This window comes from Ammospiza caudacuta, chromosome 4, assembly GCF_027887145.1.
Source record: "Ammospiza caudacuta isolate bAmmCau1 chromosome 4, bAmmCau1.pri, whole genome shotgun sequence".
Lineage (NCBI taxonomy): Eukaryota > Metazoa > Chordata > Aves > Passeriformes > Passerellidae > Ammospiza > Ammospiza caudacuta.
The window spans coordinates 70666689-70688056 of NC_080596.1; the positions used below are offsets into that span (position 1 = coordinate 70666689).

The 21368-nt window shown below is 43.5% G+C and overlaps 1 protein-coding gene across 1 annotated transcript in view; it reads left to right on the plus strand.

The window, feature by feature from the left end:
* The window catches only part of ATRN (attractin), a 148762-nt gene that overhangs the window by 102918 nt on the left and 24476 nt on the right, over nucleotides 1-21368 (plus strand). Inside the window, exons 25-26 of the mRNA XM_058803585.1 lie at nucleotides 3032-3093; nucleotides 13233-13311. Coding sequence (XP_058659568.1) covers nucleotides 3032-3093; nucleotides 13233-13311 — 141 coding nt within the window. The remainder of the gene's footprint in view (nucleotides 1-3031; nucleotides 3094-13232; nucleotides 13312-21368) is intronic.

The window sequence follows — 21368 nt, forward strand, 5'->3', positions numbered from 1 at the left end:
CCATTAACTCCTTTGAAATTTGTGTGTACTGATTTCAAGGCCAGTGCAATTTTTAGATGTTGGCTAGGTGAAGGAAGCCAAATTTTCTTCTTGGCTTCATATTTTATGCTAATCAAATGATAAAAAATGTAAAGCTCTTCATTCTAAATTTTTGTTAGTCCATGCAGCCAGCTACTTCTGCTTCTCTGGAAAGCAGGTGGATTATTTTGGTACTTCAAGTGATGTGGCAACAGGAGAAGCAGGACAGGCAGCTGTGCTCTCCAGGGTACCTTTCCAGATAAGATAAACACAAGCTTGTACTGTTCTGTGGAATTACCATATGAAGTATCTGAGGGTGCCATGCTGTTCCTAAGAACAGGGTGTGACACCTCCTTGGGTGGCTTGGGAAGGGTCAGGGTGCTGCTCCATGGAAGGGGACCTGGGGGTGCTGCTCCACAGTGGCTGAGGGGCACTCCAGGTGTGCCCAGGGAGAGTTTAAGGTGGATTTTAGGGGAAATTTCTGCCCAGAAAGGGCTGTCCAGGGCCAGAGTCCCCGTTCCAGTCCTCGCCCTGCAGGGATCTCACAGCCCTGTGCTTGTGGCACCTGGGGACGTGGGGCAGTGGTGGCAGTGCTGGGAGATGGTTGCACTGGATGGGCCTAAACCCAAACAATTCTGGGATTCTTTGATGTGAAAGTGGGGATTTGATGGTGCAGCTGAGCTCAGGTTCTGCCCTGTACCCAGGGGAGCCTTTCCAGGTCCCCAACATGAGCCCCTTTCCTGCACTTAAACTGCTTCAGCCTTTTGTACAGAATTCATTTTTTGAGAATGGATAAATGAATCTTCTACTGTCAGCTAAACTTAATTAAAAACCCGGCCTGCTAAGAAATTGGTGCCATATTTTTCATGGATCCAGAATGAACAGCCTACTTTCAACAGCTATTTCCAACCAAACTTTCAATGTAACTGAATTAATTAAGTCCTGGGAACAGATTATATTAGGGGAAATTAAGCCCTAAGTAAGCAAACCATTAACAATTATGAGACCAAATTGCCTGTGACACAGATTGGTCAGGTTTGATGGCACAAAGTATTTTCAGTTTGCGAGGAATAAATTGTAGAAACAACCTGGGTTTTTTTAATCCATGTTTGAGGTACAGGTCCTAAATTGGGCTTTATAGGAGAAGAACTCCAGCAGGTGGAGAAAATAATCACCACTGCTAAAGCATTTGTAAGGCTTCGGTGTGAAATAATCCTACATTATTTTTTGTTTGTTTTTGTTTTTATTTATTTCCTGCAGTTGTTATCAAAAGATGAGAAGCCCTTCTCTGGTAACAGTCTCATTAATCTTTCATAGAATCTCCCTTATTTTAAAAATAGCAGTTTCTTGTTTCTTCTAATAGGAGCAAGTTTTGGTTTCCATCACAGAAACTGATCCTGATGGTCATCCACAGGGGACTGGCCTGTCAATGATTCCCTTGTGTTTTTAATTGTCTTTTTCTACTTAAGGATTGTTGATACATAACAAGGGCTTTATTTTGAAATGCATCTCTTATAGTCACTCAGCATCATGGTTATTCTCAGAAATAATATGAAGAGTTGGATTTTTTTTTTAAACTGGCTGTGTTACATGTTTATATTTTGGGATGAGATATTTCACTAAGGATTATCTTTGTCTTAAATACATTCCAGAATATAATGTTTATTCCAGAATATCCATTTATGCAAATACTGTACCACTTTAGTTACTAGGCACTGATTTTTTACACAAAAAGTGAAATCTTGCTCACTGTCTTTTAATAATCAGAAGACTATTGGGAAGCACTTTAGAAGCAAAAATCAACAAGAAACTCTGTTTTTTCTTGTCTTGTATAGGCAGGACTGTTGAGGTTGCAGCATCTGGTGTGCAGGTTTGGAGTTCACTTTCCAGCCACACAGTGATTGTGAGCTGCAAAGGAGCTTTCAACGTCAAAATATGTCAATGTATTGATAAGAAAACTATTTGGGGCAGCTTCTGTACCAAGTTACAATGGATATTTAAAGCAAATACGATCATAGAAAGTGTTCCAGAGCAACAGAAACCCAAGCAATGGTTCACTTTACACATATTCACGAATTCTGGGATGTGGCTATTGCTGGGAGGAGGGATTTATGTTTATGCTAATGTTGCCATAAGTATTGTTTATTAAGGAAAAAAAAAACAAATGACACCAGAGATGGATTTTGTCAGTGCAGATTTCACTTTAATTCTGAGTGAATTCTGTTACTTCATGAAAGAGTTAATATGCTGTTGTGGTGATGAGAGATTGATAGGCAGAGGAAATAGGAGGTACCTGGAAAGAACTTCTGATCCCTAATATTGCACAAGTTGCTTTTCTCTTGGCTCGCCTCCCCTCCACGTTGTTATTTTTACCCAGACTCCCTAATCTTCCTTTTTGCCTCTAACCACCTCCCAGTTTCCTGTTGGCCTCTTCCCTCTGGTTTTGTCCCAAATGTTCTGTGTTTTTCCCTGCTCTGCCGTGGGATTGCAGGGCAGTGAGCTAAGATGAATGCCATAGCTGTTTTCACAGTGTCTATCATCTTCTGTGTTTCGTGCCTCTTTGCAGCTCTGGGTGTAAGTTCCTTTTTTGAGGAGATTTTGTTGTCTGGATATTGTTTGAAATGTAAATATTAAATTTTGGGTTGCTGTGTAAACAATAATTAAAGATTTTCACTTCTAATTAAAGATTATTTGCAGCTCTGTGAAACCTCTGTTCTAAGTTTTTGAAGTAGTGTTTTCTTCAGTGTGCACTGAAGAATATTCCTTGGAACATGGCTGGGAGACAGAGTTACTTGTTCAGCTTCGTTTCTGGGATATATGTTTTCAAAACAAGTTATAATTTATTTTCTTTTCCCTCAGAACATTTCCGTTCTTTTTCAAAAACAGTGTTGAAAAATATGAATTGATCTGAGTAAAGCTACTTTTCATTGTCATTTTAAATCCTTTTTACATATCTTGAAATATGAATTTTCTTTCCAGTAAGTAACAGAAAGCATTTGCTTTTCTTTTGCAGATTGCATTCTCACAGCACAGCAACTTTATGGACCTGGTGCAGTTCTTTGTGACATTTTTCAGGTACTTTTCATTTAAGACAGCTAAATGTTACTTCTTTAGGTTCTGGGCTTCAGAGTTTGGGTTCTTCTTGGTCTGGCTTTTTTTAACTTGAACATCCTGCTTACAGCACAGCCTAGGAAATGGAAATCTTCACTCTGATTTAAATGTTTAATTAGGAATTATGTTAAGAAAATTAATTGTCTGTGCATCTTTTCCAATGCATGATGCCAGTGCATGCAGGGAAAGGGAGGATGGGGCTGGGAGGGGCCGGGAGGGGCTTTTGGAAAAGGAGAAGTTCCTTTTGAGAGGGGGTAGAAAACATTGACTTGCCACAGCTGTGTGTGACTTACTGCAGGTTGTCACACCTTGTCAGGCACCAGCCACAAACCAGGGGAGTTATTTTGCAGAGTTAAGTCTGGAATAATTTCCAGCTCTTCAGGTACCACCTTTTGATTTTAAACTGAACTCTGAAAAGTATGTAAATTTAAATACAAACATATGTTACAGTTCAATGGAAGCCAAATTCTTCTGGTTTTCATACACAGTTCTAAGTTCATTTCTTAGTGTCAAGTGAGCTGATGATTCCCTCAGAGTGGGAACCAACAGAAGCCATTTTAATCCTTGTCTCCTCTTCATTGCTCCAAAAAATTTAAACAGCAGGCCCTCTCTTCAAAGCTTCAAAATCCAGTATATTGGCCTCTGTTTCAGGGACTGCTAATACTCCAGAAGTGGAAACCAATACCTGATCGACAAGGAGTCCTACAGGAGGGATATACATGGAGTAAACACCACTCACAGCCTGTTCTAAAGTAGGCAATATTATGCCTGGTGTAAAATGAGCAGTGGGAGTAATATCTTGCTTTAGATTTCATGCTAAATTTAATTAAAGCAAGAAGCTCCAGACAGGCCTTTCAGACAAGTGGTTTATATCAATTTTTTTCATATGGAGCTTTTAGAGAGTAGAATCTGCTTTAGTGCATTTCCTGGGAAACAGCAGGTTTGATCCCTGGGAATCAGAACCACCACCTCCTGCCATTGGAGCAGAGTAGGTGGTTACTCCTGGCTCAGGCTTAATCATTTGTTTTGCTGAATTAATCACAGTCAACATCTTCCCTAAAAATCTGTGTGGCAGGGTAATTGCTTATTAGGAAAATGAAGAGGGAAACAGTTGGTTCCTTAGTTCTTTTCTAATTGTGCAAGATAAATCTGCACTACAAAACCTGTCCAATTACTGCTTTACAGACCTAACCACATCTGCACATAAGGGTTTAAACTCCTCAGGATGAAGGATTGCTCCAGATTCATTGTTTGAAGAGATTCCCAGAGCAGCTGTGGCTGCCCCTGGATCCCTGGCAGTGCCCAAGGCCAGGTTGGACACTGGGGCTGGAGCACCTGGGACAGTGGGAGGTGTCCCTGCCATGGCAGGCGTGGCACTGGGTGGGATTTAAGGTCCCTTCCAACCCAAATCCTTGCATGATTCCAGTCCCAGGTTAAAGCAGAAGATCAGTGCACTGTGTGTCTCAGTGGGCACATGCAGCTGAACGTACATGTGCAAAGGCTGCAAGTTCCCTTTCCTTTCCTCTATCACTGTTATCTCATGGCTCTCCTTGAGAAGTAATGTTGCAATATTATTTAACATCCTAACAAGCCAGAGGAATAAGAACATGTGGATTTGGGAGAAGACAGTTTACAGGTGTTTTCCAGTTAAGCATTTATAATGTGCTAGAAATTCTTTGATTCTTTCACTACTCCTAAGCTTCTCTCCAGGTGTTTTATTTTACAGTCACCATAACTCCCTAATTAACCAGTGGATTAGAACAGTGTGATTCATCTCACTGGGTATAGGGGAAACTATTGAAACATTTGCATTTTTAATGCTCTAGAGCACATTTCGTAATTACTGTGGGATCCAAGACAGACCATAAATAACCTGAGAGCCCCCTGTGCTGTTAATAAGCAACAGTTGGCTGAGAATTTGCTCCCTAAAATAGAAGCAAGGAAAATACTTTGTGAAAACCTAAAACCAGTTGGTATCATTAACACCAAACTCAAAACCTGGGATATGTATCAATTTCTTAGGTATAATGGAGACCTAAAGAGATGTTGTTCTGGAAAACAGATGTTTAGAGGCTTTCTGTTTGCACATTTAAGGGTGTTGCTTCATTTTGCTGTTCTGCAGGAAGTGTGGGAGTTGCCCATGGCAGCTGTGGCTGTCCCATCCCTGGAAGTGCCCAAGGCCAGGTTGGATGGGGCTTGGAGCACTCTGGGATGGTGGAAGGTGTTCTGCCTGTGGCAGGGGGGCTGGAACAGGTGATTTTTAAGATCACTTCCAACCCAAACCATTCTGTGACTCTATGAATTTGGGAAATCTGTCTGAGCTGGAGATGCTGTGGCACATTTCTTTATTCTGGAAGCCACTTCGCCCACTTGGTTGTAAGCCCGTCCTAACTGGGCTTTTCTGCTGTGCAGCTGGAGGCATCATCTGTGCCTTGAGCTGTGTGGAGCACCTGAGAGGGACCCGGGGGATTTTCAGTGTCTCTGCTGACATTTGAGATGAATGAGGTCAGTGCAGTCCTTGCAGAGAGCTGTGGGCTCGCCACAGCCCAGCACTGCTGAGTTTTGCTATCCCAGGCACTGGCTGGGCTGCCTGTGGGGTGCACAGGGCATGGAAAAGCAGGAGCCTGGTCATGCATTCAGACAGCACCAGGCAGTGTGCAGCAGGACACAGGACTGGTTTTCATTTCATTTAGGAGCTGGCTCCTGTGATCAGAGGGCTGTGCCTCACATTTAGAGGGGCTGTTGGATTCCTGGAGTTCAGCACCAAGCCAGGCAGGGGGCTGTGTATGACACAGCCTTAATTTGTACACATGAATGTGTTATTTGAAGCTAAGAAAATGTCAGTGGATAAAGGTTGGGTAGAACGGTGAAGTTCTGAGATCGTTAATATTGCACTATAATCAGAGCCAGAGGAGAAATGATATTCCAACCATTGTTAACCTTTGCAAAGCTAATGAACTGCAAGGAAACTCGGGTTTCTCTTTCCTCCTCTCTGCTTTAATTTACAGATTGTGCAGCTGTCTTTCAGCACATAGTTTGAGCTATTTTGACAATTTCTAGTGAACATTCTTTATTCATATCTGTGCTTGCTTATCTTCCAAAAAATCTGTCTGACAGCACACCTACCACAGGTACTAATCACCAGCGTACCTTTATGTACAGAAGATGTAAAAATATTTGTGGCCTTATAAGCCCATATTATTGCCCAATAATCCTTCCCCCTTTTTCTTTCCCCCTTTTTCTTTCTCTCCCCTTCTTCCATTCTTCCCTTTTCCTTTTCTTCTTTTCTTCCATTCTTCCCTTGTCCTTTTCTTCCCTTCAACCTTCAGCCCAGAGAGCATTTGAGAGACCTTACTGGGATCTCTGCATCCTTAAAAGTAGTGCAAAGGAAGATGGGGATGGACATTTAAGTGGGACCTGTTGTGATGTAACAAAGGGTGATGACTTTAAATTGAAAGAGGGTCTATTAAGTCTAGATCAGGGAAGAAATCTTTTGTGCTGAGGGTGGTGAGACACTGGAATAGGCTTCCCAGAGGAGGGGTGGATACCCCATCACTGAAACATTCCACTCCAGGCTGGACAGGGCTCTGGGCAATCTGACCTGGCTGAAGATGTTCCTGCTCATGGCAGAGGGGTTGGACCAGAGGGCCTTTTAAGGTCTGTCCAAGCCAAACCATTCCATGATTCTCTGTGGTCTCATCCTGAGCTTTACTACATGGATTTACCAAATACCTCAGGTGTCTTCTACTGCACTTCTCTGCTGGTTCTCACATGCACAGCTCATTTTGTTTCCTGCCTGCTGTTGGTCTTGTCTTCATTATCTGTCCTTGAAACACCCTTCTAACAGAGTCCAGTGTCTGCTCCAGTCTAGGGGAGGCATTGCTGCCCATCCCATGCAGGGTGGTTGAAGCTGGATATGAGGTCCCTCCCAGCCCAAAGCAGTGTGTGATTCCATGATCCAACGTGTCCCACCGAAGCCCTACCATAATTGTTAGAGAAATGAGTGTTATTTCACAAATGGAATAAAAGCTGCCAGCTTAGTGTTTTTGTGGTGGCACATCAAACCTCATGTGCCCCATTGGGGTCTGAATATCAAATGGAAATGGTGTAGTTTTAGTTTGATACAAATAATTGGATCTGTTCCTCATAAAAACTTGAGCAGGAGAACTGTTTGCTCAGTACAAGACTCACGCAGATGGTTTTATGTATTGTATATTGTTTTCCTTAAATATATGTATTTTCCCAGTGTTTTCATTAAGTGGGAATGCCTCCTGCAGTAATTCAAATCTGTAGTTATGCTGCAGATATTTTATTTACTCTTGTTGCTTATTAAATAATTTTTTACTTTAGCACAAATGTCTTTATTAAATAGGTGCTTAAAATACAGTCTGAGTCCCTTATTGTTTTTTTTTTTTTCTTAGAAAAAGGAAGAGCTTGGGAATATCTTCCCATTATTTCCAACAAAATGAAGAAGAGTAACAGTTTAGCATCCATAACTTCCTTTTTTCCATGTTCTCAGCACTCTTTACTTCATCCTCCATAATCATAGAATAGAATCATAAGATCATTGAGGTTGGAACAGCCCTCTGAGATCAGCGAGTTCAAACACTCCCCCAGCACTGCCACCACTGCCCCATGTCCCCAGGTGCCACATCCACAGGGCTGTGAAATCCCCCCAGAGATGGGGACTGCACCCCTGCCCTGGGCAGCTGTGCCAGGGCTGGGCAGCCCTTTCAAAGAGCAATTTCCCCACTGCCCACCCAGACCCTCCCCTGAGGCCGTTCCCTCTGCTCCTGTCCCTGTTCCCTGGAGCAGAGCCCGACCCCCCCGGCTGTGGCCTCCTGGCAGGAGCTGTGCAGAGCCACAAGGGCCCCCTGAGCCTCCTTTGCTCCAGGCTGAGCCCCGTCCCAGCTCCCTCAGGGATTCTGCAGCCCCTTCCCAGCTCCCTCAGCTGCTTTTCATCAGACTTGCTGTCCTGATTTAGGTTGGGATAGAGTTAATGTCTTCTCAGGAGCTGTTCTAGTGCTGTGTTTTGGGTTCAGTTAGAGTAATGTTGATAATACACTGATGGGTGTTGCTATTTGGGTTTTGCTAGGTTGTGTTTCTCAGAAGTTTGGTTTTGTATTTTTTCTCTTGCTCTGCCAGTGAGGAGTTACTCAAACTGGGAGGAATCATAGCTGGGACAGGTGAGCCCAGCTGGCCAGATGGATATTCCACAGCTCAGAGCATCATGCCCAGTGTGTAAACTGGGGGGAGTTACCTGCAGGGTTCTGATCTGGGTCAGCAGGTGCTGGGCAGTTCTATTGTACATCAGCTGTTTGGTTGGTTTCTTTAATTTATCTTTTAAATATAATTGTTATTATTAGGTATTTATTGTATTTATTTTGTTTTCCATTATTAAGATTTTCTTCTCTCAGCCTACAAATTTTTCATCTGATTCTCCTCCCCACACCACCAGGGTGGGGGAGCAGAGGAGGGGCTTGGGTGGCTTTGCAGTGCTTCATTTCTACCTGGGTGTAACCCATGCCCCTGTACTCCAGCCCTTCCCTGCCTCCACTGCCTCCTCTGCCATAACCAGGGTGAGCTGTGGCTTCTTGAGCCTTGTGCCATCTTCAGCAGAAGGATGAGGTCAGGAATCTGGCTTGTTGGGCTGCAGGCAGCTGTTTGGCACCAACCACGTGCATGTTATACACTTGTTCCAATTATTTCAAGGATTAATGCATCCAGTACTTTAAAATGTGTCCTGTAGCTCTCTAGCATATTAAAAGGTACTGGTAAATAGCACTTAAATGGCTTCTAATTCATCAAAATAACTTGGGCTGTGTTTCTAGTAATCATGGCAGTGCTGTCTGAGATTATTAAGTGACCTGTATATGTTAAAGCACATTAGCAGTGAGGCTGCTGTACATTTTGGTGTTTAAAGCTGCCATTTTTTACAAGCAATTCTGATGTGGATAAACATTTCACGAAGGTTTAATAATTGGGCCCTAATACACCAGATGGATTTTCTTCTCTTCTTCTGAGAATGCATCACAGTAAAGTGCTGATGGAGTTTTCCAGACATCTAAAAATGAAAGCGTACTTGTTTGAAAAGCTTTAAAGATACCAGGCGTGGAGAGAATATTCTCTCTGTGGAAAAGGAGATTAAAGTCTAGAATAAAACCAGACAGAGTGTTAAATTCAGGTTTTTGTGTCACTGTGGGAATACCCTGTGGTAGGTAGCCTGAAGGCTGATCAGCTGAGGTTCCATGTGTGTGTGGAGACCAACTGAGGAGAGATTATTTGTAACCACATTGCTCATTTATTGTACTTAAATAATCTAATGAATAATTAAGAATGAATTATTAAAGCTATTTGCCAAATAGACTATTCTCCATAAAATTTAAATGTATCTTCTTCCTGCATTGCAATATTTATGCTGTGTAAGCACAAATTTTTATGACTGTGTGAGCTATTGGAAACTCTGCTTGGTAGGACCTGGTTAAAATAGAGTCATGTTCAAATTTCCCTGGGATGAAAAGCTCTCCAGGGTGTTAGGTGGCTCTTGATGGTTCTTTTTCCTTCCAGTCTGGTTCCACACCTGAGTTTGCTGGTTTCCTTTTTATCTGTTAGAAAAATTTAACTGGTCTCAAACTGGACGTGTCAGAGGCTACAGGAAAATGGAAATCCAACAGTTGACAGAAATACAGAATAGTTTAGGTTGGAAGGAAACTTAAAGATCCCCTGTTGCAACCCCTGCCATGGCAGGGACACCTCCCACTGTCCCAGGCTGCTCCAGCCCCAGTGTCCAGCCTGGCCTTGGGCACTGCCAGGGATCCAGGGGCAGCCACAGCAAATCTGGGAATTCCATCCCAGCCCCTGCCCACCCTCCCAGCCAGCAATTCCTTGCCAAGATCCCAGCCCAATCTGCCCTTTCCCAGTGGGAGCCATTCCCTGTGTCCTGTCCCTGCAGGCCTTGTCCCCAGTCCCTCTCCAGCACTCTTGGAGCCCCTCCAGGCCCTGCCAGGGGCTCTGAGCTCTGCCTGGAGCCATTTGAGATGGGGGAAGCTGCAGAGAGAAGACTTGGGTGAAGAGGGATTTCTGGGATGAAGGATGCTCTTGGTAGGCTGTTATTTTTGGAGAAATGGGAAGGAGAGGGCAAAGCAAATCTTGCAGTAAATGTTGATTTTGAAAGTCATTTGTAAGCAGGTGGATATTCATGGCAGAGATGTGTGTGAAGCTGTTGAGAGAGCAGGGCAGAGCACAGCTCACCCAGGACTGTGCCAGCCTCAGCTCTCACTCCAAATCATTTCCCAGCACCTCTCTCTCTGCATGCAGCTGCTTCTTTCTGCTGCTTCCATACCTACAAAGTTGCTTTCCAGAGAAAGTTGGAAAAAAACCTTCTTCAAAGCTAGTGATGCTCACATCAGGTCTTTTAACTTATTTCAGGATGGTTTAGGCTGAGTAAATGCAACAATAGATCTTGACTTTGCTCAACCCCTGGGGCTCTTCCAGCAGGTGATGGACTGCAGTGGGCTCTGCCTTTTATTTCTCCCCGAGTGCTTCCAAGGGATGTTAGTTCAAGGGGGAAAATACATTTCCTTAGCGATTTTATAGCTTTTGTGGGTATTTGCTGCCTCCTTGTGACAATACAAAGATGTATGGTGCTGTGCCTTTGAAATACAATGGTACTGTGGTGAGTGTTTTAGGAGAAGTTTTATTAGTCTTTAATTGTTAATTCCTCTCTGTATTTTCTGAAGAAAGTCTTGGCTGTGGTGCCAGAAATGGGCAGGAAAGAGAAACCAATGAAGGGCTCTGGAACATGCAGACTTGTGCAGTGTTGCATTTTGGAAAGGGGATTTAGTAGTAAAGGTGACCCTCTTAGTTCTCCACTCTTTCTTCTCCAAAAGAGTAACTAATATGTAGGGAGACATATTTACAGTGCCACCAAAAATGTGGCATGTGGGGACATGGTTTAGTGGTGGCCTTGGCAGTGCTGAGTTAATAATGGTTGGACTTGATGATCTTAGAGCTCTTTTCCAGCATAGGTTCTGTGATTCTATGAAATTGACCCAAAATAAGAGGTCCAACAGTTTTAATTGCTGAGGTCACTTTTTTCCTAAAAAGGGGCCATCCTTACAGCAGTTCAGCATGTTTTGATGTGTGTCTTCCATTTGCTGTGTGGATTTCTGGAGCTGTCTGATGAATACACAAGACTGGTGCGTGTTGCTGTGTAAAGGTGGAGACCTCACTGACTTTGTGGCTGAGGGTTGCACAGTGCAAGTTCATCTGTATGCCTGACCTGAGAAACTCCTCCTGAGAAACTCCTCTGAAATGGGTAATTTACCAGAGGTGCTTGAGATGAATGGCATTTTTGGCACTGCTGGCATTTTCATCTGCCCTTTGGATTTCCATCTTTTTTCTCCAAATAGAGGTGTACTGAGGAGGCAAACACTTATGAGCCCTGGCAGCAGCTCATGTTGCACATAAACTGCATCTGAAGTCATAAAATCGTGGACTGGTTTGTGTTGGAAGGGACCTTAAAGCCCATCCAGTCCCGTGGGCAGGGACACCTCCCACTGTCCCAGGCTGCTCCAGCCCCAGTGCCAACCTGGCCTGGGCACTGCCAGGGATCCAGGGCAGCCACAGCTGCTCTGGGCAACCTGTGCCAGGGCCATGCAAGTCAAACAAGTGCACATTTTTAAATATTATATGCTATATGATAGTGAAGCATATTTCTGTGCACATCTAAGCCTGAAAAATGCAATCCCATCTCTGACTGGCTGCCTTTGGGTGTGTGTGCCCCATCCATGGAGGTTTCATATCACATAGTCTGTAGATGGTGATACGGCAAGAAGAACTGTCTCCTCACCTTTTGCACTTCTCAGGGAATGGTTCCTGCTGTCTATCCTGGTGTTTAATTATAGGCATTTCCAAGTAATAGTATCACAGAATCATTTAGGTTGGAAAAGCCCTCTGGGATCAGCAAGTTCAAGCACTGCCCCCATTGCCCCATGTCCCCAAGGGCCACATCCACAGGGCTGTGAAATTCCCCCAGGGATGGGGACTCCAGCCCTGCCCTGGCCAGTTCCAAGACCTGACCCCCTTCCCATGAAGGAATTTACCCCCTGTCCATGCTGAGGCTCCCCTGAGGCCATTCCCTCTCCTCCTGTCCCTGTCCCCTCCTGGCAGGGTGCAGTCCTGGGTGACTCCCTGCAGCCCTGGGCAGATTCTCTCTTGGAGAGAAAGCCCTGTGGGAGCATCCAGAGCCTGTGGTTACAGGCAATGCTGCAGCTGAGCACATAAGTCACCTGCTCTGATTGATCTTCCTTCCATGGACACTTTCCTGTAACCTTTCAGTACATGTTGGAAGGTGGAGAGGCTTTGGAGATGTTTTCTGTGACCCATCAGTGCAGTCCCTGAGGAAGGAGGCTTCCACTGGGGCTCAAATTTTAATCTTATTTTGTGTGCCTTGAAGTTGCTCATTAGGTGCTCAGTGTGATAAAATCATATCTGTCAGTACAGTCGGTTGTTATTGTAATTATTATAATAATAATGATTATTATTATTCCTATTACTCTTTTTTATTATATCTGCTTCCCTGCATTTTCCCCAGAAATTGATATATTCATTCATCCTTTTCCCCTCCTCCTTTGATGATGAAAACCAATACAGATTTGGGGAAATCAAGAAATGCCTGTAGCTCTGCAACAGCCTGCCTGCTCTACACTCTATCTTATTTTTGTAATTTGGAACGGAAATAATAATCAATTTTCTCTACTTCTCTCAAGGCTTTTCTTCTTGGGGGTTATCCTCTCACTCAAAATATCACCAGAGATAGGCAATAGTGGCTTTTAAAATCTGATTAAATCTTTCAGCCTTGCTGTCATTTAAGGAAGTCAGATAAGGAACTTTGAATCAACAATATAAATAATGAAAATAAGTGTGTCATTCCTCACTGGGTATCAGAAGCACTGAACTGTGCTGGATTATCTTTCTTCAGTGTATCTGTAATATATGAACTTTTCATTTAACTTTGCATTTCCTAGAGTTTTTCAGCTGCCAGTGTGTTATGAACAAGAGCAATAAATATTATTTTCTATTTTTTTTCCTTTCCTTTCCAGTTGTTTCCTGTCATTGCTCCTGGTGGCAGCTGTGGTTTGGAAGATTAAACAAAGTTGCTGGGCATCACGACGGAGAGAGGTGAGAGGGATAAAGTGTTGTTCCTTAATGACTTTTTAGTAGTTGTTCTCTCTAGATGCATATTTATTCACATATGCATCACATTAACCTTAAATTGAAGGCTAAGCTAATTCAGTTAATGCTGCTATTTAGGCCTTTAGCATATTTTTGATTACAGTTTCAGTGACAAATTATGTTATTTTAGTATCCTGATGCTGCAGTTTCTGTGAAGCACCAAAAAAATAGGGGTGAATATCCTGAATTCCCAGAATTTCTGTTTCTAGACAGCATAAGTACCAAACCACATAAACTAGGAGATTCTTTATATCTGTTTCAAAATAGGAAATAGAAAATAGAAACATTAGCTCTTGTGTAATACATTAAAAAAAGAAGTCAAAACCCATTTTGAAATTAAATCTTATTCAGATATTTTGGGTGGTTGGTTTTTTTCCCCCTGGAACATTAGGGGCATAAGAAAAAGTTGGGGATGCCACCAGTAGCTTACTGCTTAAAAACATGAATTTTAGAGCCAAAGTTTTTCCTCTTCACCTACCCATGGTCCAAATGAGCTTCACAACATTTTGTGTTTGCATCATGTAAATAACTTAGTGCTTTACACCCCCAAAATCTGGTTCCTCCTTGTTTATTCCTGATTTATTTTTGTTCACTACCTTCCTTTCTTGCTTCTCAGTGGACCCTGCTCTCCTGTTCCACCCAAACACTCAGGGTGGCCCAGGTGAGGTGACCAATTGCTGTGGCACAAGGGACGTGTCCTCAGTCCCCATTTCTCAGCACCAATGCCCCATACACCAGCTGTGTTTGTGGGGCAGTCCTGGGTGCCACCTGCCCACACACCCATCAGGTTTCCTTGGTGTGCTGGGAGCATGGAACGTGCAGCTATCACAGCTTGGGCTGGGCTGCACCTGGAGTTCTTTTTAGGAGCTCTGTCTTGTGTTAATCTGTTTATTTCTGTGCAAAATGAGAGAAGCCAGCCATCATTTGAGCGAGTCCATGTGCACTTGCTGTATACAGTTATCTCTTTGTTATCACCTGAGGCCAGATTCCCTAAGGAATGGGGCGTGTTTCTGCCCTGCTTTGGGATTTTCAGGTGGGATCTGCCATTCCTCTAGGTTTTCCTCCCAGCTGTCCTGCTGGGCTGAAGCTCTTGGCAGCTGCAGACCCACCTGTGTCACTGTTGTGTTCAAGAGCGGTTTGTTCCCATGTAGGGGTTGATCAAGAGGATTTGGGGGATTAATTTTTACGGTGTTGGAGTTCTCTGCAAGTCCCTGTTTCCTGCATATCTTCAGAGATCTGTAGCTGGTTGTACTTTGCAGTGCAGTGGTGTGAATAATGTGAATTTATTCCATATGAGGAGCTCCTCTCTGGTAATAAAGCAGGATGATGTCTGATAACTCTTCTGCTCTTCTTTCTCTTTCTGCTTCAGATGTTTCTGCTTTTACTGGTGAACTCACTGCAGAATATAATCATTGCTTTTCAAACAGATAACCCTTAATCTTGGAAATAATGGAAGTCTTTGAGGTTTTCTGTATTCTCTGAAGGTAGATAAATTTTTACTAGGGCAGCTGTTTTTTTCCTGTTTGCTTTCTTGGCAAGAAACTAAGCTGGAGTCAGCATAACATCCCCTGTGGCTCCTGGGGTTAAATGTTATCTAGGAATATATAAGGAATAGAGACCAAGAAGTTAACACTGTGCTTTGGAGTTAAAGTATTCGAGTGGTGGCCTAAGTGAGAAATGTCTCTATAAATTAAGTTAGTCTGATACTTGTTTTAAGGAAAAAAAAACAACCCTGGAGTACTGGCAACATATTGGCATGTTTCAGTCTAAATTCAATCTACATGTGTGGCTGTTTGACAGGCAGTTCATCAGGGTGGTGTTTCCCAGGCACATTCCTGTCTTTTGCTGTTATTTAGCTTGCTCTCTCTTTTTATCTTTTTATTAATGGATCTCTGCTGTTCCATTAATTTTCTGTTAAAAATACTTGTAAATCTTGAGGAAACAGTTTAAAATCTTTGTTGTGCCATAATTACATATATTAATACACTTTCTCCAGAAGCAAAAGTCCACCCAAGAATTTGTTATCTAAGATGATTTTATAGCTTGAAGGTGGAGGTTTTTTTACTGATTCTCGATAAACCCAAGCAAAGGTCTCTTTAGTAGTTTTACATTATCATCAATGCCCCATCCCTGGCAGTGTCCCAGGCCAGGCTGGACAGGGCTTGGAGCACCCTGGGATAGGGGAAGGTGTTCCTGCCTGTGGCAGGGGTTGGAATTAGAAGATCTCCAAGGTTCCTTCCAGCCCAAAGTGTTCCATGATTCTCCAAAATGCTGCAGCCCTGAAGGAAGATCTTTCTCTGGTTTGGGCTGTGTTTTTAGCAGTAGTCAAGTTACAATAAACCGTTTCTCATGTCTGTAGTGACTCTGTAGTAACTTCCCATGTGTGTAGTAACTCTGTGCTTGTTGTCTGATTTTAGCCCAGAGGTCAGTAGGATATGATGCAATGCGCAGGGAGTTCCCAGCTGTCCATCCCTTCTGCTTCCAGCAGGAGCACTGCACGTGCCCAAATCCTTATGGCAGTGCTGAGTGAAAAGCTGATGGCTGAGGCTTATTCTGAGAAATGTGCAGGGCAGGAAAGGAGTGTACTGACAGGTTTAGTGGTCAAAATTACACAGCCAGGCTTGCTTGGGAAATGTGCTGGGAGAAGGCAGACAGCTGTGCTTGGTGTGGCTGGGGAATGGAACACAGCAGCATCCTTTGCTTGAAACCAAGTTTGCTTTGCTCTTTATGGAGAAGGCAGCATGCTACAAATCCAAAGTCTCCATCAGGATCTTGTAGAACACACAAGATTCTCCTGGCTTTTCTTTTCTGTATTTCAGCTAAACCTCTCTGCCCAGCTGCTTGCAGGTGTCTGTCAGTGCTTCTCAGCCTCCAGGTCTGTGGGGTGGGCAGACACAGCCAATGTGGGCTTGTAGGAAAATGAGTTTGGAGCACTGAGCTGAAGTTCAGGCCTTGCAAAGAGTAAAACTTGACCAGCAGTAAAAATGGGAATGATTTGTGTCATATCAGGCATTCAGGAGATGGAACTGTAAACTGCGTGTTCATTCCCCTGCCATTGAACCCTGTGTTTGAGTATCTTCAGACATCTTAAAAAAGGGAAAATAGAAATAAAAAGGCAGCTTTTATAGGAGGCTTAGAATGAGGTGAATGACATTAGGAAATAGGGATAGGAAACCTCTCTGTCTTGTCTGTAGAAAATGGCATGTTAAAGGAATCACAGTGGTAATAGAGAATAATGCACAAAGTATGAGCATAATGTTAGAATTTCAATATGCTCATCTGCTGTCAGGAATTTTCTGTGCTGTTGTTCTATTTTTGCATCAAGTCCTCTTCACCCTCAGTCCTCCTTGTTTCCTTCACTGGGAGCAAGGACTAGCTCCCTCCCAGCAAAGGGAGTGTGGCTGACCCAGGGAGGGGAGGGTCAGCTGGATCACTGCCTGTGCCTCTTTGGAATGTGGGGGGAGTATCAATAGCAAGCACCTACAGAAATAATTAAATTTGGGTGTCTAGAGCTGCATTTCAAAACATTCCTTAACAAAATTATCTGTATTTTGCCTCCTTTCTTGCCAAAGCTGTATAAGACTGAATATTTGTACTCTGCAAGTCACCCAGTTATTCAGGAGGGGTTTTGTGTATTGATTTACTGCAGGAATTATCCTTCTCTGTCTCATTGCTGAAACCTTTTTCCCTCCCAAGTGTATTCAAAACTTAGTTGTGCTTCAGTTTCCACTGGCATCCTCTGCTGTAGCATCCATGCACACAGAATGCCACGTAGGCAAGCAGATCCCTGTGTTTTTTACAGCAAAGATGTTGCAAGGGATCTGTGCTGTGTGCTATTTATTGCCCTGCCTTCCTTTTCTGCCCCTTCTTGCTCTCATCCCGTAGTATTTCATTCATCTCTTAGATCTTCTCTCTTAGAATGTGATTAAGGGCATCCTTGGTCAAGGAAAAAGCTTTAGATTTGGAATATTTTCAATTATCTGTAATTTAGGATCTTTGTCATTGTTTAGAGTCTTCAGTGGTGTTTTGGACCAAGATGTGCTCCAAAGGACTTGGTTTAAACTTATGCAGAAATATTAAAAGATCTGGCAATTCTCTAGATTTGGGCATTCTCCAGGCTCCCAGCAGTTATTTGCCACATAGATCTTGTTCCATAGTACTGACAGCACTGTTTGGTATCTGTCAGCAAAAAGAAAATATTAAGCTTGGGTTTGGGGCAGTTTGTAGGGAAAACAAGAGTTGGAGGAGAGAGAAATCACTGCCAGCAGGTGACTGAGGAGGTTGAGTCACGTGGTAAGCACAATAGTTTCTCTCATTACAGTGGGAAACAGGAACCTGAGTTGGTTTTTTTTATGCACTGAAGGTGGGTTTACTTCCCAGAATAGCTGTTCCCAGGACAATAGACTGAAGTGATGGTGGCTGTGGTGTTTTAAAAGCTGAATGTAAATATCATTTCCTGCATGTATGAGTAATAAAATAAGAACTCAGTGTTACTATTAGGTGTAACCAGTTATTGGAGTACTGTGTCCACACTACTCTTAGCAATGTTTTGGGTGTTGCAGATGGTGAACAACACTGCAAGGTTAATTTGTTACCTGGAAGATAAGCAAGAATTTAAAGCATCACAAATTCCTCAATTTCTCCAAGGAAAACATACTGAGGTTTGGTGATGCAAATCAGTGGCTGTGAAAAGGAATCATATGGAGAATGGATTTGTAGAGAATTTTTAAAGTTTGATAGAAGGTTTATATAGAATCATAGAAGATTGATGATGGGATGAGGATCTTCTAAAGAATCAGCCAAAAGTTTAAACAGTATGTCCGTGCCCATGGCAGGGGATTGGAGATGAACTTCAGGTCCTTTCCAAACCAAACCAGTCTGTAACACCCCATGTCTGCAGCTGGGGGTAAAAAAGTCAAAAAAAATCTTTTCTGTTTTTCTCCCATTTTTAATGGAGAGAGTGGCAATGCCAATAATTTCTATTTTTAGAAACATGGCTCTCAGAATGAGTGAGAGTGATTTTGGAGGACCTTTTCTAGGTCAATCACATGGTGCAATTCAGTGACTCGTGCTGGGCAGGAGGTCACATCAAATAATCGTAGCTTTCCACTCTCCCTAAATTTAAAATCCATGAATGGGAACCAGCTCATAGTGCCAGGAGGCTTTTTCCGAAATACAGACACTGTGTGCTCTGCAGTGATCCATGTGGCTTTGGTCACCAGCTGAAGGAAATTGCAGCAGAAATAAGAGATGCCCTGAAGAGGAAAAACATCCCAAAATATTAGTGCTGACAAGAGATTCCTGCTTGTGGGGGGCAATTGATGGTCTGGTTTTGTTTGAACATGCTCCTGTCACTTCTGTGCCCAGTGCAGCTCCTCTTGGGGAGATGGCCAATTCCAGCTGAGCAGCTGCATCCCCAACCTCTCTGTAGGACACCAGCACAGGGGGCTGGCAGCCACAGGCCATGGAGCTCTTGTGACAGAGTCCTCAGGGCAGTTGCTACTGCAGAATTGAGTGGGTTTATATCCCACAGAAGAGCTGGTAGAGCTTGAGCAAAGATGAAGCTGAGTATCAAATTAGATGAAACTGGAGTATCATGCTTGGGATACCAGCTCACTGGGTCAAACCTTCTGTTTGGCAGGGGTGGAACTGGATGGGCTTCTAGGTCCCTTCCAACCCAAGACACTCCATGGTTTAATGATTTTATCAAGCCCAGCTCTAGGAGAGTTCAACCTTATTTAAAAAAAAAAAAAGCCCACTACTCGTCTATTGAAGCTGTTCTTGTTTCAGACTCCAAGCTCTCTTTCTGATGGTAGGCATCAGCTACCATCACAGGTATCTAATTTAGTTATTTGGAAAAATCAGGGAGAGATTGTGTAATTATTTCAGAAGAGCTCCACTCAGTCAAAGCCTCACTGTGCTATTGTGTAATTATCAGGTATTGGTGTATATTTTAGTCTGCATGGACTAGATCCTTCTGGTCTTTTAAAAATGATCTCATTCTTCTTATTAAAGGTCAGGATTTCTATGCCCTCCTACTGGGCATGATTATGATGAATAACTTGCTTATCTTAATCAGCCCTGAATTAAATATCATGTGTCATTTCAGCATGAGGCAACTTCCCAGCAGCTTTGCTTTGTGGTTTGTTATAGTTTTGAAGTGTGGAAATGCCTGTTGAGAAGGATTTGAACATTAATTCTCTCCTCCTCTCCCTTTCAACATAGCCTGCAAAGTCAGTTACAAAACTAATTAGCTAACATTAATATGTACACTGCTCTAGGGGCTTAAAAACTAAATTTTCAGTGATGATGAAAGCGTCAGAGAAAATTGTTTGTTTGTTGACTTATATGGTAGTTAGTGTAATTGTAGTTAAATACGTTAAATCACTCAGTTCTGAGACATTTGGGGCTCATCTTCATGGAATATTTATGGCTTATATGTTCATTTTTTGCTGATGCCAGTTTTTATTTTGGAAGGTAACTCCCTTTCCCCCAAGGTCACCAAGTTATGATGACATAAAGCAAATGTTCCTACAGCAGGATCTACATGTTACTTCCAAGTAATGTACAGTGATTCTCCTATGGAGCCAGGCTGGCAGAGCTGGGAATGTTCCCCTGGAGAAGGGAAGGCTCCAGGCAGAGCTCAGAGCCCCTGGCAGGCCTGGAGGGGCTCCAGGAGAGCTGCAGAGGGACTGGGGACAAGGGATGGAGGGACAGGAGCCAGGGAATGGCTCCCACTGCCAGAGAGCAGGGCTGGATGGGATCTTCTGAATTGGGAATTGTTCCCTGTGAGGGTGGGCAGGCACAGGTGCCCAGAGCAGCTGTGGCTGCTGCAGGCTGCTGACAATCAGTGTGGGAAGGGGACACCACCCTCACGGGGTTCCCAAGGACCTACAGAGAAGGTTCCAGCCCTGGTGGCAGTGGCACCTTGGTGGATCTGCACACCTGCAGGGCCAGCTCCAACAGGTGCTCAGGCCCCATGGAATCATGCACTGGTTTAGGTTGGAAGAGACCATAAAGACCATCTAATCCCACCCCCTGCCATGGACAGGGACACCTCCCACTGTCCCAGGATGCTCCAAGCTGGCCTTGGGCACTGCCAGGGATCCAGGGGCAGCCACAGCTGCTCTGGGCACCTGTGCCAGTACTTCACTATTGTCCTCCTTGAGTTCCTACTGTTTTCCTTCCTGGTGTGTTTTCTTAAAAAAAATTGAGCAAATTGCTCATGTAGATACTGAAGTTCCTTACAAGTTCTAGATCACTGTTTTGATAAGCTTGTTTATAAGGCCATTCTTCATAAGGATCAAATTAAATCCAAGATATTGACTTCCTTCTGGAAAAATCACTGTTATTTCATGGCTGAAAATACCAGAGCCCCATCCCCAGAGCTGCTGGGGCCCTGTGCTCAGGAAACAGTCTCTGCAGGGGCAGTTGCTGAGATGGATGTAAGCAGGAGGGTTATATGGAGCCTTGTGGCTGCTTTATACTGGGAATAAAATGTCCAGGCTTTTCCTGTCAGGAAGCACAGCATAGGTTATATTAGTCAATTAACCTGGTAACCTGAATAGCTGTTTGTCTTCTCTGAGAGAGCCTGCACTACTGCCTGGCAAGGCTTTCCTCACTTCCTCGGGAGGTTTTTCTCCCATCAGTAACACACTCTTCATTCTAGATTGTCCATTACTCAATGTGTGAGAATTAAAAATATTCCTGGTAGGAATCACTTTATTTGAAGGGCTCCAGGCTGCATTAGACTGGGCTTGGAGCAGCCTGGTCTAGTGGAAGGTTGTCCTGGTTTAGGGCAAATTTGGGAGAAAACCTCTGAATTGGGGTCCCTCTAGAAAGCAAATTCAAGTGACCCTTCCCCAAACCAGTTCAGAAAAAGATTTCCTTGGAGAAAAGTGGAAAAAACTGTTTATTTAACAGGCAAAGCATTCACCAGCACACCAAAAATGAACAATATGGAACACGAACACCTCTCACTGTTCTGCAGAGGTGACACACTC